Genomic DNA, 17,002 nt, shown 5'->3' with positions numbered 1-17,002 from the left:
AACTAGGGCCTCAGACAGGCCTGGTGTGGGGAAGGAGAAGTGGGTGCTGGCACTTGAAGGCAGCTCACGTGGCAGGAAAGTGGTGTTATCTTCTAGAGGGGACAGAGAGGCTGGCAGCACACCACAAACACACGAGACAAACAGCTGTGGGAAAGAGAAAGAGAACACAGTGAGTTAAATGTTATACACAGACAGAAAGGCATCAGTTAAAATGCCATCACAACAGAAAAGTTCTATGTGGGTGAAGGAAGATCAGCAAACAAGGGAAGATTTTATTTTTTTTACATGCCCCCCACACCAAGGATCCCCTCCTGCCACAGTCTGTGTGGAGGTCAGTGTGGTGGGCAGCTGCTCCTGGGAAAACAAGGACAAAACAAGGACAAAGCTCTTTTTGCTGAAGAGCTCCAGGTGGGGAGGGGGTTTGCCAAGGGTCCCCCAGAAAAGGGCCTGAGCATCTCTGAGCAGTGGCACAAACTGAACTGCAGCCACATCCAAGGGGATTCAGCCCACTGCTGAACACCCTGGGAGGCTGAGCACAGCCCCTTCCAGTGCTCAAATCAGCAGTAACTGGGAAGAATCTCAGTTATTTCACCCCAGAGCTGCTCATCATTTCATTTCCCTTTGTCCCACAGTGCCCCCACAACCAGCTCCCAGTTCCCTGCTGCTACAAGTGGCCCTGAGCACTGTCCTTGTCCCACAGAGCACTGCCAGCTGCCCCCACCTTCCACCCCACAGTGCCAAAGTGCCCTGCACCACCCACCCACTCTGCCTCATTTGGAAGGAAATCACATTTGGAACAAAGGAGTCATTTCTCATAATGAGATTAATTTTGCAATGCCCTTAACGAGTGACTTATCGCAATTACTGCGGCTCAGCTCCCCAGCCCTGCGGGCTGCAAATCAAGATGGCAATTAGTGAAAGGCCTCAGTCTGTCTCAAGCCAGTGCCACGAGCTGTTCCACACCCTCTGACACCCCCGAGACACCCCCTGGCACTGGGACACCCTGCCTGCCCTGGTGACACCCCGCTGCCACCAGCTCTGTGCTCCCTGGGGCTGCAGAGCCCAGCTGGGAGCCAGCCAGGACCTGCTCCAAAGCCCTGTCTGCAGCTGATCCACGTGGCTGAGCCACCAGCTCCTGCAAGAGCTGGGAGAGCTGCTGATTCCCAGCTACCTGTTTGCTGCTCTGCTCAGTGTGAGACTTCCTGAGCACTCTGGGGAGATGGTGGTCATGGTGGTTCTGCCTGCCTGGCCACTGTTCCCTGTTTTACAGAGCTCATAAACACCTGGAAACAGCTTTGGGTGAAGGAGCTGGGAGTGAAGAACAAGCACAAGGTTGTGCAGGGTTTGTTTGGGACCAGGACACTGCAGATCTCACCCTCACTCTGCCCCAGTGCTCCAAGTACAGAGCTGGGCAGGCTGAGGGTGATGCTGGGAATCCTGTGCAGGGAATTGGCCACTGAGCACGGGGCAGAGCCAGCCCAACCTCCGTGCAGAGCTCTGGGCAAGGAAGATTTGCCTCTCCAACCCTGCAAAGGGCACCCTGGCACTGCCTCTGCACACCCCAACAGCCCTGCTCAGTGCAGAGCCAGCCTTTCCCTACACTCAGCCAGCTGAGAGCCTGCAGAGGCAAATCCTGACTCTGGGATTAGATCATCGCAACACTCATCTCCACTGGGCTGGTGCATCCAGCCCTGCAGCTGGAAATCAAATCTGCCACAGTCCATGCACCCACTTTTGTTCAAATGGCCCTTTTTTTTCCCCCTCGTTGATCTGACCCTGTGCTTTCCAAACTCGTGATGATGCAGCAGAACTTTATCAGGCAAACTGACAGGGACTTATGAAATTAAAGGCCAGCAATGACTCGTTAATCTGTGGCTGATTTGCTGTACAACAGACAGCAAATGTGATTTGTGATTTGTGTGCCACAAACCAGGGCGTTTCACTCATCAGCCCCCAAATCCAGCACAGGGATTTTTGGGGAGCTCAGCCCCATTTCTAACCAGAAAGACTCTGGTTCCAGGAGACAGAGGCTGTGCAGGTGCCTGCGGGCACTCAGTGGTGGTTCTCAAGCAATGAGGTTTGATGTGAGCCTGAAATCCAGGCAAGAAAAGGCAAAAACATCCCTTAATTAGCTGTTCAATGGGTGGCTACTTCTGCCTGACTCCTCCTGCCCATCCACAACCCCTGACTCATTACAATCGTGAGGGATCAGTAATAAAAGTCCCCTTCAAAGGAGTTTGAGCATCTGTTTATCCCCAGAGGGGATATCAGGGAATTTATCCCCGAGGGAGGGAGCAGCCCACCAAAGGGGCTGAGCAAGAGGAGGAGAGATGTTCATGGGAATGTCAGCTTCAAAGAAATCAGAAATTAATTCTTGTCTTTCCTTTCTCAGCTACCAAGATAAAACCCCCCATTATTCGTGCAATGAAGTGAAGGTGGACTGAGCAGGAACAGGGACACAAATCAGAGCCTGGCCCATTCTTTCTGCTCACCAAAGGCTGCTGAGCCATAGGTGTTGGTGAGAGCAGCCCGCAGAGGACAAAAACAAAGCTGCCAGTCCAAAGGTGGCTCCATGAGGGCTCTTGGCTGTCTCATGTACTCTCAATCACTCTTGCAAAAGCAAAAGCAGGAGGAAGGAGAACCTTCCCTCTTCAGCTCAGCCTCCAGAGAGGAGGCACAGCTCAGAGACCAGCCTGGGGGAGAAGGGCAGGGAAGTCACCCCAAAGCTGGTGTCCTTTGCTTTCTGCCCTCCTTGGAGCCTCCCCTGATGGGGGACACTGACTTTGTCTCTTATGGCCAGGGTGGAGCTGGGCAGACCTCCCTCAGCTCCCCTCCCCTGTGCCACCAGGCTGCTGGCACATGGCTACAGCTTTCCAGACCGTCTGCAAACCTCAAATCCCTTCCATGTGAACTGTAAAACTGTGGGCAAGAAGTTGGCTTACTCCTCTTTCTATCCCTCTCCCTTTCCACTACTTCTTTACTCTTAAAAAAGAAGAAGGAAAAAAAAGGCTTTCAGCAGCTGCTACTTACAGCAAGAAAAAAAAAATAAAATACACCCCAACCCTACACTTTGCTCCTTTTCAGTCTCTATAGCAACAGAACACAGCTGGCCAAAGCAATTATCCTGCCTCTGGCTGCTGAGTTGTTTAAAGGCTGTTACAAAAATGGGAAGTTGTGGGAATACTGTGAGTGTGATGGCAGTAACATTTGCATTGAAATGCTGAGAGATGCTCTGGCTTTGTTTCCAAATGGACACTGCCAAGGGAACAAAGACAAGATCATCTCAGAGGGCTGATGGAGAAAGGGAACAGCAGCTCCAGCTCCTCATCCACTGGCTGGATCTGTGTGACTGCAGACCCTGAACCAGTTCACCCAGTTACAGCCCTCATGGTCTCACTTCATTGGTTCTGTTTCTTTATGGTCTACAGTATGCATTTTTTGGCAACATTTTGCGTCTCCTATCCACCACATCAACTTCTTCATCTTCTTACCACACATTAATTCCCCTTTGGGAGGTACTCTGTAATTTTATCTTAAACCTGGATCTTTGCACTGACCCTTTACACCCCACAAAGTTCATTCAGCACTAATACAAAGGCAGCAACGAGCACCTGGAGACAGAGGATTCCTTAACTCAGTTTCACCAGCAAAAAAAAACATGTCCTGCAGCCAAGCACTCACAGGAACTGGTGTGGCAAGAAAGCTGACAAAGTCTTTTTGAGCCAGAAGAAGCTGCCAAAGCCTGTTTTGAGGGCCTCACCTCCTGGGTGAGAGAGCTTCAACTTCTGGCCTGTTCAGCTGTTATAGCTGAGCTGACACACTCAGCCTGCAGTGCCCAAAACCTGGCAACCCCAGGGACACTCTGGGTCCTCCCAGATAAATGCAGTAGGTGTGTAAAAGAAACCAACCAAAAACCAACCCTGTCTCACCTGGTTTACCTTCTTTTTATTGGGATCTTTTACCCAAAAACTGGCAACCCCAGGGACATTCTGGGTCCTCCCAGATAAATGCAGTAGGTGTGTAAAAAAACCCCAACAAAACCCAACCCTGTCTCACCTGGTTTACCTTATTTTCATTGGGATCTGTGACACGGTCTAATCCATACTCGAGGGCATCCAGCATGCCTGGCTGTGGTGAACAAGAAGCCACAAAACTTTGTCACTCCTTTGATTTAAAGGCTGTGGATCACACAAACGCAGGAGGGGACTTCCCAGCAGTGCCTTGGGAACCCCCAGATTTGGGAATGCCCCTCTTCAAGCACAGACCTCTGTCCCTTGCACCTTTGAGAGCAACCAAGGGAAGGTGGTGGGGACTCAGGGCAGGCCGGGGCTGACCCTTCCCTGGCACACAGCCCAGAGGCTGTGCCCTTTCCACACGGGACCTCTGGCTGCAGGGAGGGCACCAGCGAGTCACTGAAGTCACCCTGTCACCTTCTACTCACAGGAGTTCTGTTCACAAGCCAGTAGGCTCTCTCCTGGCAGTCCAGGGCATACCTGTCCTCCTTCTTCCGCTCCTTCCCTGCCCTGCAAAGCCAAGAACAGGGGGATTCATGAATTCTGGCCCTCCTAAAATCAGTGGGATTTTAGCTCCAGCCTCCTGTGCCCCGTGGCTCCCGTGACTGTGCCACTGATGCTGCAATGTCACCTCCTGACCACGCCGTGCCCTGGCTCACTCTGGCTGCAGATCATGTTCACATGGCCACACATGACTCTGGGTTTGGAGAAATCATCGTTTTCCTGAGCTGAGCTGGGAGCAGATACATCCCCTTTTGATCAGGCACACAGCCCTCTGGTAGCTTTCTGCTGACTTGCCCTCAGTGCTGCTGCTTCATGTTTATCCCTGTCCCATGTCCCCAGGCAGCATCCAAGGACTGCCACCCAGGACATGTCTCATCCCTGTCTCTCAGTAAAGCAGGAGCAATTTCTCAGAGAAACTACTTGGAAATGGTTCTGAGGACTGTTCCCAGACACTAAAACCCAAATCACCTCCACAATTAAACAGAAGAGGCACTAGCATGGTTTGGGCTTGGACCAACTAATTCTTTCCCAGAAAAGTCCTGAGCACAATTTGGGCCTTAGCATGGGGAAAGGAGCATTCCCAACAGGCTCTTTGCATGTGGCCTCCCTGCTGTGGTTAGCAGGGTGGGTGCTCTGCACCAGTCTGCCCCAGCAGCACCATCAAACAGCCTCAGACGAGTTTAACCCACTGCTTCAGACACAGGCTGGGTATCTCTAACTTTGAAACTGCATTTGGCATCTCTTAGCCCAAGTCTGACCTCAATTTACAAGAACAACAGTCTTGTGTTTAATGAGACAGTTATCTGATGAGCTGCACTCCGAGGACTTGGCTGCCATCCCAGGGAAGACAGAGAGGCTGCTGAGCTGCAGAGGCACTGCCTGCCCTGCCAGCAGGTAAAGGAAGGAAAGAGGAGTCCACAGAAGTAGGAAAGATCCCTGAAGGAGTAATCCCATCTCATGTTCACCAGCTTTCCTGGGAATTTGAAGGTTTCAGCTCCTAAAATCAAGTTGTTGTAGCTGGGTGCCTAAGTGTGTGCATCAGTTTTCTCCAGAAGTCCCTGCTGGGAACATTTATTGCTTCTTGATTCACTCCTGATTCAGCTGAGAGATGGGCAAGTAACTCCTGACCCAGACCACCAACAGGCCCAAAGCCCAGTGCCTGACCCACAAACACCCATGGAGAACACTGAGCTCAATGAAGCTGTTTCTAATGAGGGCTTGCAGCATCAGAACCCAGCTCCTTCACAGAACCACACCAAGTGCAAAACCCAAACCTCCCCTCTGAGCCATTTTAGAGCTGCAGTTGGGGTTTTTGATGTGTGATTTTACTGTGCACTGCAGAGCCAAGCTCTGCTCCTCACGCCCTCCCCAGTGATGCAAACAATGCAAGTCAACTCACTTATACTGCTCCTTGGCCTGCATAATAACAAAATCCCACTTGTAGTTTATTTTTTGATTGAGCATGTTGTAATGTTCCTGGAATAAAAATAAAAATTAAAAAAAAGCAGTTAGTGTGATAATTCTGACCAGGGCACTCCCATGCTGGGGTTTTCTTAACTCTCCATAGTTCAAGGCCAGGCTGGCGACTGAGCCAAGAAATCTGGATTGTTCTGAACGTAATTACAAGAATTGCAACAGTTCAAAAATACCATTGCAAGGAGAGCAATTACCCCTGCTAAAATTATAATTGATTTCACAGTAGTTTTCTGTACTGGTCGTTTTCCCACTTGCAAAAAGTTGGCTTTTGATACTGCTGGAGTAACACCTCATGCAATTGAAGAGGGGATTTTTTTTTTTGCCATGCTCCACTCATTAGCAACAAAGGGCTAAAGTTGTAGCAAATGAGGGTCTTGTAATGGAGCAAGTGCAGTGTCTCCTCACCTTTTCATATTCTTCCAAAATTCCTTTCCTTTTAATGTTCTTCTTTGCTAGATAAATTGCTGTGGAGGTAGAAGCAAATTAGCAGTCAGTTATACTCAGACCAGCAAGTCTAAGAATAATTATTAATTTACCCAAATGACAAACACAGGAGCCTATGTCTGCTACAGCATCTTCCCAGGCGTGAGCTCCAAGCTCACAGAAGCTCAGTGAAGAAAAAAAGAACTTTTTAGTGTGTGACTGATGGCCAGGCTGGGAGCAGCCAGGCAGAGTGTGTCTCCTGCCAGCAGCCACCTTCCCTTGGCAGCTCAGCCAGGCTTCCATGGGTCAAGGGACACTGCACCAAATCTTTCAGGTGTTGAGCTTCCTCAGAGCTTGACCTCCAAGTTTTCTGAGCACAGGCCAGTGTTGTTTTTTGTTTTTTTTTTTTTTGCTAAAGTATAATAAAAACATTCCGGTCTAAACCAGGCTTTTTTATTTCCTCGGAAGATGTGCAGCATAATGCAGATAAAGAGAGAACAATCCTGGTATGGACAAATCAAGCTGTGAACTGCACAGCCCACAGGAACAAACCCAGCTGATTAGCACAAGTTTCATGACCAGCTCTAAAAAAAAACCCACCAAAAAAACCCAAAAAACCAAAACAACCAAAAAAAAAAAAAAAAACAAAAACCAAAACAAAACAAACAAAACAAACCAAAAAAAAAAAAAGCAGAAAGTCAACAAGAGATTTATAAGGAAAGAGCCATCAGGAGATATTGGAAGTCACTGTGCTTTCTATAAAGAAAGAACCATCTCTGAACGCAGGGCTTGATCCAAATCTACACCAAGACAGCCTTGGGCTCACATCCAGCAACACACTTAACTACTCAAGGAAATCTGATCTTGGTGTTTAAAGTCTTTCCTCCCCAACAAGGTAATTCAGATGTGTGATGGATCTTAGTGGAACATAAGAGCTTCAGCACTTTCATCAAGGCCACCACAAGACAGTCACACCCTCAATTCACCATTACTGAGAATTATTCACAAAATAGCATGAAAAAGAAATGCCAGGGCTGGTCATTGCAGGCAGAGAGCACAAGAACATGAAGAGTAGGTGTGGAGCAGGGCTGTGTGACAAAGCCACAGCCCTGGTCACCTGCAGTGCCACCACTCACCATAGTCAGTGTCATCAGCAGCCCAGCTCTGCACTGGCCAGAAATAGGGGGTCTGCAAGGAAAGGAGCCTCCTGTTAGTGCACAAAGGGTGTCAACTCCTGGACTGCTCATTCCAAGTTCCAGGGATATCCTGATTCCCACAGTGGAAACAGTCCAACCATGAACCTCGATATCATCCTGTTATTACTGTGCTTTCTGTATATTCATTATTCAGGGCCCCCACATCGTTCTACTTTCAACCAGCCATTCCATTTGCTACTTTAAGACCTGGAAGGGAACACTCTTTGGAGGAAAGCACAGCTATTTTTAGGTTAGAACAAGTACACTAATTTCATTGAAGAAACTATCACAGGTTCCCTGTAAACTGCAATCTCAGTTTTCTCTGTGCAGACTTCTCTGAGTCTTCTCCTTCCTCCTGCTACACAGCTCCTGGGAACTGCCCCAACTGCCTGTTTTTAATAAAAACTAGTGCTGAACTCCTTCTCAACAGCTTAGAGGAGCTGCAACTCACTTGAAACCTGTAGAGGCTGCCGTCTGCCCTGAGGGTGAGGTTCTTTGGCTCCTGGAGAGGGTAGATGTATCCATATTTGACAAACTGGTCTCCCAGGTGGAGTGCCTCTGAAAATGGAGAATGCAGATGTTTTCACTGCACAGAAACACTCCACCGGAATTAAAAGTGAGCTCTTATGCAGGGGAGAATTCAGCTAAAAGGTTTTGCCTCTTGAGATCCTAGTTTTATAGCTGAAAGCTGAGAAAGCCTCAATTTTCACACTTTTACCCACCTTCTGCGGTGATCTGCAAGCGCTGAAGAATCCACTGCATTATGTCATTACCTGCAAAGGAAAGCAAAGGTCAGCTTCTGGCATCAGGAGTGTGCCCAAACCCGTGGGTGGAGAGGAGATCCCCCCATTCCTCACTGTGCTCTGGATCCCACCCAGGGCACAGCCCCCCTTTGCTGCACGTGTGCTTTGAAATGCAGGGAGGCACAGATCAAATGCACTGCTGGGCTCCCACTGGCCTTGCTGGCATCCCCAAAAGGGATCCAGCCCTGGGAGAGGGAGCCCGAGGCTGGCAGTGACCTTGGGATGGCACACAGAGAGTGTGCACCAGCTCCCACATCCAAACCCTCCTCAGTGGCTTAGGAAGGGCTTAAGGATGCAGCAGCTTTCACATGCAGGCAAGGGATGTCCAAATCTCACGTCCAAGCTGCAATGGTTACATTGATAAATAAGGATTTATCAAAGGGAAATGAGATTTCTGCAGTCACACACATTTCACCTCTCCCAGTTCCTTTGTTGGACTGTGAGCAGTTGTAGCCATGGGCAGCATTAACCTCTAGTAGTTTAAGTTTTATGTTCTGGGGGGCAAATTTCCTAAACCTCCTTCCACTGAAAGAGGGCAAAAATGCACTTGTTCCCCAATCAGTTACTGGCCTTCTCCTCCAAACCTCCCCTAGGACTGCAGACTGAGGTGTTGACCTTTCTTAACATTGCAGTGATGACTTAACTTTCTAATAGGGGCTCAGAGCTCTTATCCTACTGCCTGCTTCCTGAAATAGATGAAATTAAAGGATTATCTCATCACTCATTTCTAGACAGCTCCCTCTGCAAGCACTTTCCCCCAAGGGTGCACATTTAACATCGAGGTTTATTTGTGAGCCATTTTCCTGACTTTCACTGAATTTAACTAGTTAGCTCCCTGCACAGGCAGAGCCAGGCTGTCTCCAATGAATCTGTGTCCCCTGCTCCCATATCCTCACCACACCCTCACCCAACATGAATCAGTCTCTTCTGCAACACCCAGAAGCCAATCAGTACCCATGCAGCAGGAAAAATATTGATTTAGAGAGGGATGACCAGCACACAGGGGAGTGGAAGCCACTTGCCTCTCAGAGGTGGACCAGAATTTATGACTTGTGCAAGAGAGAACTTGCAGCAATTCTAGTTAAGGAACCAGAGTAAAGCAGACAGCACACAATGAGGGTGAGCGCCAACATATCAGACGACTGTGGACTTTTAGGAAGTGGGATTTTACATTGGGCAGACATCAAGAGAAGTTCTTGTTCCTCTGCACTTCGTCTGAGTGAGACGTCAACCTCAGCACAGGGAATCTCCTCTTTGTGCTGCCTTAACTATTCCCTGACAGCTCTGAGAGGCAAGGCTCTGGGGATCTCCTCTGCACAGGCAAAGCCTGCACCCAGCTCAGCTGTACAGCAGCTGTGAGCCAGGATGTGGTTTGCAGTGCCCTGCATGCAGGCTGCTGCTGAGAGCAGGCTTCACACGTCTCCCAAGTTCTCCTGACCCTTCCACTGACCGGCTCTTCCCACGGGCAAGTGCCTTCAGTGCCTCTGCAGCCTCATTTTTATTTAAAAAAATAAAATAAAATGGAGCAAACAACACACTGGGCCTACCAGGCTTTTGCAAGGACAGTGGGGAAAGTCTCTTGACTTGCCTGGAGCAAACTCACTGGTTTCAGTGGGAGTTTTTGTTCTGAATTTCAAAGCGCTGAAGAAAGATGGAAGCAGGAGGAGGAAACTTGGGTATGGAGTATGTGTGAATATTTATAGCAGAGGATTCCTCACAAGAGCTTTTGTGGAGGCTTGGAGAACAGGGAAGCAGAGGCACTGATGGTGCCTGGTGAAAGGAGTAGCAGGCACAAGGAGGCTGTGATAAGAGCTGCCTGTAACACTGCACATGACACAGCACAGCTCCTGTCTGCTGCTCCCTCAGCCTCCTTGAGGCAGGCAAAGCTGTCACTTACAGGCACAGAAGTGGGTTGAATAGTTTGTTCTCTTCCTGCCTACTCAAGAAAAAATATTGCTAGCAGTAAACATAAAAAGGGAGACTAATTGTGCATTGCTCATTTCTGAAGTACCATCTTTCAGTCTGCCTCCAGGCTGCTTGTTTTAATTGGATTTTAATATTTATCTTTATTTGTGAGCCAGCCTCACTGGGAGCGTGGAGAGGTCTGGAGGCTGCAGCATGGCCTCACCTCTGTGCCAAGAGAAGGCAAGGTCACCTGAATTAACCCCCATGAGACAGGTGAAGGTGCCTGGGGATCAACCTTTGTGTCTGATCCAACGAGTAGCAATGAAATGAGCCATGAATGAGAACAGATAAAGGGAGCAGGTCCATTCCAGATGATGCACAGCTGATATTTATGGACAGAGCTCCAGCATGCAGCCAGGGGGTCCACACAGAGCTTTTCTCAGCTGAGCTGTGCCCAGTCCTGTCCCCAGGGCAGCTCTCACCTGTCACAGCGTGGGGGATGCTGGCGACCATCACCGTCTGCGTCTGAGTCTTGATTCCCGTGTCTGGGCTCTGCATCTCCATCATCAGCCTCTCAACCTGCAAAGCAGGGCAGGGATGGATTTCAGGAGAGGGCAGGAGGCAGCCCTGCAGCCAGCACTGCACAGGGGTGGGCACTGGGGTGCCACAGCCCTCCCTGAAGCCCACCTTGGCACCAGAGATGCCAGCTCCAGCCCACGGCAGTTCACACTGCCACTGGACACACACACACACAGCCAGGGCTGGCACAGGAGAGAGAAGAAAACAAACAACAAAAAAATAAAATCTCTGCTACCCATAAAGATTCCTCTCTGGTTCTCTGGGTAGTTAGAAAGAAAAATAGGGAGGGAATAAAATCTGTGCTTCTGTTAGGAGGTGCCAAAGGAGGTGTGTGAGGGGCTCTCTGACCATTCCTGTGCAGGGCTGTGCTCCACCAGCCAGGTCCTGGCCAGCAAAGCTCAGCCTCTCCAGGGATGGGGCAGAGACATCCTCCAATCTGGCAGCATCTCCTGCCTGGGATTCCTCAGGGATCCTGGTGACTCATTTTTAACAGAGGATGAGTCTCACACTCAGGGCCAGACGACTTTTATTTCTCATTCCCAATTATCTTTATTGCTTTTTAAAAAGGTAAATATTTTCAAAGGTGTTTTCCTCCTCTTTGACTTCCCACCAGCACCATTCCAAAAGCACAGAGCTTCTGCTTTCACTTGAGATCTATGCTCAGATGGATGGAGTTGGGGCACACTCCTCATCCCCTCGGTTTTGATTGCCTGAGTGCCATGGGAGCTTTGGGGAAGATGCACTCTTTTTTTGCCTTCTGCTTCCAGAGATATTAAATTAAAACTGGCCCAACAGGACCAATTTGGTCTCTCCACACATTTGTTTTGGGTGAGGCTGTAGCTTTTTAACTGAGAGTAGAGGATTTAACGAGAGTGACTTGATGACACACACATAATGGAGGGTATTGTCTTCACAGGCACCACAGTGACTTTGGTCCCAAGTCTTGCCAAGTTCTGTGAGGATTTAAGCTGTAGTGACAGGAGACACTCTGGGCTTGTCAGTAAAACTGGATTTTCAACTGCTTTTAAAGGCAGCGACAAATTAATGTAAAAATGGAGAAGCCTGGTAAAATTTAACATAAATGTTTGTATAAATACTTATAAAATATTTTAAAAGAGCAAAAAACAGACCAGAAGTGATGGAATATGGAGACATTTTTTAGGCCTTTTAACAGAACCCACAATTTCAGCCTCAGACAGTTCAGCTGTGTGGGATGAGGTGAAGCAGGATGGTCCAGGGCACTCATTCAGGAAACTGGGATTCTAAGCAAAGCCAGGTACCTTGGGAAGTCACTCAGGGACTGCACAGACCCTTCACAGGGAACAGAGATCCTGGGAGCAAACACAGCCCTGCTCACCCCCTGTTCCAGAGCTGTGACCACCCTGCAGGTCCCAGCAGGATCCCCCCAGGCTCAGACAGGACAGCACATCCTGCTCCAGCACTGCTGGACTTCTCCAGGTGGGCTCCAGAGACATCTCCAACCAGCTGAGAGCAGGGAATTGGCTCAGCACATTCCCTGCTTTTAACCAGCAACTCTTCAACTCTCATCATGCTCCTACTCTGCCACACTCCCTCTTGTCACTGGAGAAATGACAAATAGATTAAAAAGCAAGAAGCTGCTTTTGGGGGGTGCCTGACTCTGGCTGCAAACCATCCACCTTGCTGATCAAACCTCAGCCTGTGTCTCTTGTCCCAAGGGAACAGAGGATTAGAGCCCTCAGGAGCTGCCAGCAGCACCAGCCTGCCAGAGGGCTGCTTCAGACCCAGCAGGAACACCTCACTGCTTTGCTAAAGCCTCTAGTACATTCTGTCACGCTTTCAGCCAGGAAAGAGCTGTCTGGTTTGAATTTTGCAGAAGCAGAAGCCACTTCCTGACTGGCTGAAGGGTGGAGATGCAGACAGAGGTAAATATCAGGACTGCCAAAGGAGCCAAGCTCATCTCACGCGCAGAGTCACCACAAGGCACGAGCCCCATGGAGGTTTTCCTTCAGGTCAGCTGGAATCTCTGCCTGGAGGTGAACTCACCCTGAAAGCCACAGAGGAGACAACAGGAAACAGCAGAAAACTGTCTGTCCCCGCTCTCTGATTGCACAGTCACAGGGTTCAGTTCACTGAGTGCAAAGCAGAACTCAGACTGCCATTAAGTAAGAAAAAACCATCACTGGAGTTCAGGAGCCCATGGGACACCCCAGGGAGAGGGAAATGGCCACTGATTGATGGGGGGTCCAAGGTTCTGGAGAAGGATGGATGCTTTCCTACAGCAAGGAGCAGATGACTGCTGGTGCATTGCTTGGCTGAGTTACCCTGGGTGCAGGTCTGTCACTGACAGGGACACAAAAGAATGAAGCAGGCAGCAGAAAGGTCAGCAGGAAAGCTCTCTATTTTATTTCTCTAACTCCATAGATCTACACTTTGACAAGCAGGCCAAAGATTGGCTACACAGGTATCCACCTCTTCCACCTCGTTGGTGAACGTCCCCATCAATCATCTTTCTCCTTCCAGAAGAGAAAGATGTAAACAAAGTAGATAAATTCTAAAAATATACATCGTTTTCTTGAAGCTGCCTGAGAACAAAAGGCAAACAGTGAAAAGCAGGCAAACGTGAGGCAACATAGGTCTCATCCCTGTTTGCTTGAGCCTTACCCTCTGGGCACCCACCAGCTCCTCAGCATCAAGGCATCCACAACGCAGAAAAAACAAACCCCAGGTGCTGAGAGTCAGAAATGCAACAGCAAAACACTGCCAAGGTGAGGAGTTCAGCCCTCCTCAGCATCAGCCCAGAGACATCTGTGCTTCAGACGTAGGAAAGATGCATTTTCCCAGCAGGAATTTCCAGCTCCCAGCTGAGTGCACAGACCTGCTGCTATAATTAAACATCTGCTGCTTTCTCCATCGTATTTGCCTGGTTCTAGCCCACCTCACTGCCTGCTGCTATTTGCAAAGATCAGTCCTATCTGCTCTGATTTCCAAGGTAACAATTCAGCCTTTATCCCCACTCTGGCCTCTGAAGGCTCATTCAATTGTTTTCAAGGTCTACAACTACCAACTTTGCTTTGCACATTGATGTATGATCAGAAAAAAAAAAAGAAATTTAAAAAAAATCCATTGTTAGCCACCTAAAACTTCCTGCTTTCTCTTAATTAAAGCTGAGGGGAAGTGGCTTGTTCCCACTGAGTGATGCCTCAGCTAGAGGAAGTAAATCTGCGAGTGAGGAAGGCAGGGCTGGAGTTGGCTCTTCTCAGTCTGGAGGAGATTTTTTTTTTTCCCAAAGAAAGATGCAGCACTGGCATCTCCCAGCCTGGGAAAGGGAGGATGGGATGAGGCTGAGCCTGGCCTAAGGCACAGCTTAAGCCATATCCAGGGCCTCACTTAGAGAGCAGGAGTTTGCTGGATTCCAGCAAAAACACACTTCAGGTGCTCACACACTTCTGGAAATGATGAGGGCCAGCAGCTGCTGGAAAGTCTAAGCCTGGAGAAGCAAAGCCAGGCTGGAAAAGCCCCAGCCATGCTGGAACACTCTGGAACAGTCCCTCCCTGGTTGCTGCACAGCTCAGGGAAGCCACCAGGGACCAGAGTGAGGAGGAGGCAGAGGAAGAAGGCATCCATCAGCCTTACCCACAAGGTGTGAGTCACGGTGCAGCTCCTGTAGCACAGCAAGGAAAAATACCCAGCAGCTCCTGGAGAGCAGAGCCCAGCTCTGCCAGCTGATGCCCAGCAGAGCCAGATCTGGCTGCTGGAGCAGGCACAGGCACCAAGAGCTTGGGTTCATTCAAGCTCTCACAGCATCCAGCCAAAATGCATTTCAGAGGCTTGCTTGCTATCCCAACAGACTTTTGGGTCATTCTTCTTCCAGCCAAGATGGTTTAGAAGGGAGAAAAAAATAGAATAAAACAGCCTAAGTGCTAGGATGATGAGCAGGTCTTACAGGGCTTTGGGGGCCTCTGATCCCCTCATAGTTCAGCCAAAAACACCAAGCTCCACATCCTGCCTGAGTCATGGAGAGCAGCCTCACAGCAGGAACAGGGCACTGCTCACCACCCCTACACAACCCCCTGTGCTCTCGCCGTGTCCCACGGCAGGATTGCTGCTGTGCTCACCAGCCTCACGCTGGAGAGGCAGCACAGGGAGATGCTGCAGAGGCACACGGGGCCCAGGGGCTGAGAGCACGGCAGGAATCCCTCCCTGCAGCTGGAGCAGCCCAGGAGCGGCGTGTGTCAGCTGGCAGCAAAGCGTGAGCACAGGCTTAAGCAATTAACAAAGCTTCTTTCTAGCGTTTTAGCTCCTCATGGGTCTGAGCCTGTAAGGTGCTGGCTGGGTGCATGCTGAGCATCCTCAGCTCCTGCTGTGGGAAAGGTGCCTGGTGTTTGCAGCTCTGAGGACATCCACACCTCACTGCCACGGAGCAGCCAAGGCTCCAAACGCAGCTTCTCCAAAGTCTGGAAAAAACAAAGCAGGAATGGAAGTAGAGATCAGAGCCAAGGGCTTTTGCTGACCATGGGGAGCTTCCCTTCCTACTGCTACCAGGTCCTAAACTTGCACAGCACTGGAAGTGCTCAGCCCCTGGCTGCTCACAGTGCACACTCAGTGCACAGCCATTCGCTGTGTTTTCACTGATCTTCCCACCTGAGGAACTCGGAGCACTTTGCAGAGACTGCTGCACTCCCACGGAGCAGCTGAAGCACAGCTGCAGCCCGTTGTTTTCTCAAAGCACGCAGCTTCTCCTCTGCACCCCCGCACACAACTCCACCGGGTATTGCTCAGGACAGAATTTGGCCTGGAGTATTGCCCTCGGCAGGGCTCTCCAGCCAAAATTACCCTGCAAGACATTGCACCAAAGAAAATACCCTCGTTACTTCCTCTGGTGTAGTAAGTACAGTCCGTGTAGTGCCAGGCTCATGCCTTAGCATTGAATATCCCCAAATTCCCCTTCCTTTACCCTTGGAATGCTCCTTAGGTTGTGGGCGTTGAGGAAAGCTAACTACAATTCCAACAGCAACTTGCTGGCTGTACTTGTCACTGGGAATTCAGTTAATGCCATTCAACAGGATAAGCCACACTCAGGAGAGGTGGGTGGGAGAAAAGCTAGCTTAACACTGCTTTTTAAATCTGCAGATACTAGCTCCACTACAACTGGCTATGATTTGAATGAACGCTACAGAAAAAGCCCCACCAAGTGCTTCACAAAATTACGCATTACACCCAAAAGCGTGGGCATACAGCATCCCACTCCTTCTACTGCTCCTGGCCACAAATACGCTCATTTCTATAAAAATGGAAGGAGGTGGAGAGCAGGCAGTCTGCTGTAATACACCCTCTGAATGTGGGCATCAGCAGAAAGCACTGGGAACACACACCGGAGCCCAGCTACACTGAGTGGCCTGGCGCTGCAGGTGATGGCTTTTTCCCTGAGAACAGATGAGGTTTTGAGGGACTTTGGAAAAAAAAATAATAATGGAAGAGGGAGAAAACGTGTCAGGGGAACCATTCAGCTGAGATAAGCTACAAGAGATAAACAACATCTCAGTCCTATTTTCTCCATCCCTTCAGCACACGCTGCCCCTCCAGCTGGGATCCACAGCGCTCTGCAACAGGTCATCACCCAAACTCCCGGGGAGGGGCAGTCACCCCTCGGACCCCACACGCCCAGAGGTGCCCCAGCGAAGCGTGGACGAGCAAGACGCTGTGAACACACATCACCCGACTCACCGCCAGCGCTGGGCATCGCATCGTCCCGCCCGCACGTCACCCCGGCATAATGGTGCGGCTGACCCTGGCTCTGCTGAGCCCTCACCTTTTTCAGGAAGGCCATCCGCGGGCGGTAGCGCTGGCCCTGGTCGAGCCGTGTGACGGTCATGGTGGCGGTGCGGAGCTCTGAGGAGCTCTGAGAAGCTCTGAGAAGCTCTGAGGAGCGCGGAGCGGAGCACAGCGCGGAGCGGCCCCGGCCCCGCACCTGCCTGCGGACACCGACACCCGCCGGGGGCGGCGCCACCGCTGCGCGCCGCAGCCAATCAGCACCCGCCGCCCCGCGCTCATTTGCATGAAGGCGCGCGGCCGCCGCCTGGGGGCGCTCGTGGGAGAGAGGGAACGGGACGGGATGGGACGG

At 50.3% G+C, this 17,002-nt stretch overlaps 1 protein-coding gene across 3 annotated transcripts in view; it reads right to left on the bottom strand.

Moving 5' to 3' along the window:
- Positions 1-16,782, bottom strand: part of RGS9 (regulator of G protein signaling 9) — a 28,377-nt gene extending 11,595 nt beyond the window's left edge. For 2 of the 3 annotated variants that reach the window (XM_066332343.1, XM_066332345.1), the window contains exons 1-9: positions 16,691-16,782; positions 10,803-10,899; positions 8,335-8,385; positions 8,064-8,170; positions 7,553-7,604; positions 6,399-6,457; positions 5,917-5,993; positions 4,442-4,523; positions 4,057-4,128 (exon numbers count right to left, since the gene is read on the bottom strand). In XM_066332343.1, coding sequence (XP_066188440.1) covers positions 4,057-4,128; positions 4,442-4,523; positions 5,917-5,993; positions 6,399-6,457; positions 7,553-7,604; positions 8,064-8,170; positions 8,335-8,385; positions 10,803-10,899; positions 16,691-16,753 — 660 coding nt within the window. In that variant the 5' untranslated portion in view covers positions 16,754-16,782. The remainder of the gene's footprint in view (positions 1-4,056; positions 4,129-4,441; positions 4,524-5,916; positions 5,994-6,398; positions 6,458-7,552; positions 7,605-8,063; positions 8,171-8,334; positions 8,386-10,802; positions 10,900-16,690) is intronic. The other variant, XM_066332344.1, reaches the window with a different exon arrangement.
- Between the last annotated feature and the right edge of the window lie 220 nt (positions 16,783-17,002).

This window comes from Sylvia atricapilla, chromosome 18, assembly GCF_009819655.1.
Source record: "Sylvia atricapilla isolate bSylAtr1 chromosome 18, bSylAtr1.pri, whole genome shotgun sequence".
Taxonomy (NCBI): domain Eukaryota; kingdom Metazoa; phylum Chordata; class Aves; order Passeriformes; family Sylviidae; genus Sylvia; species Sylvia atricapilla.
The sequence above is the reverse complement of the archived record's forward strand: the minus strand, read 5'-3'. Positions and strand labels throughout refer to the sequence as shown.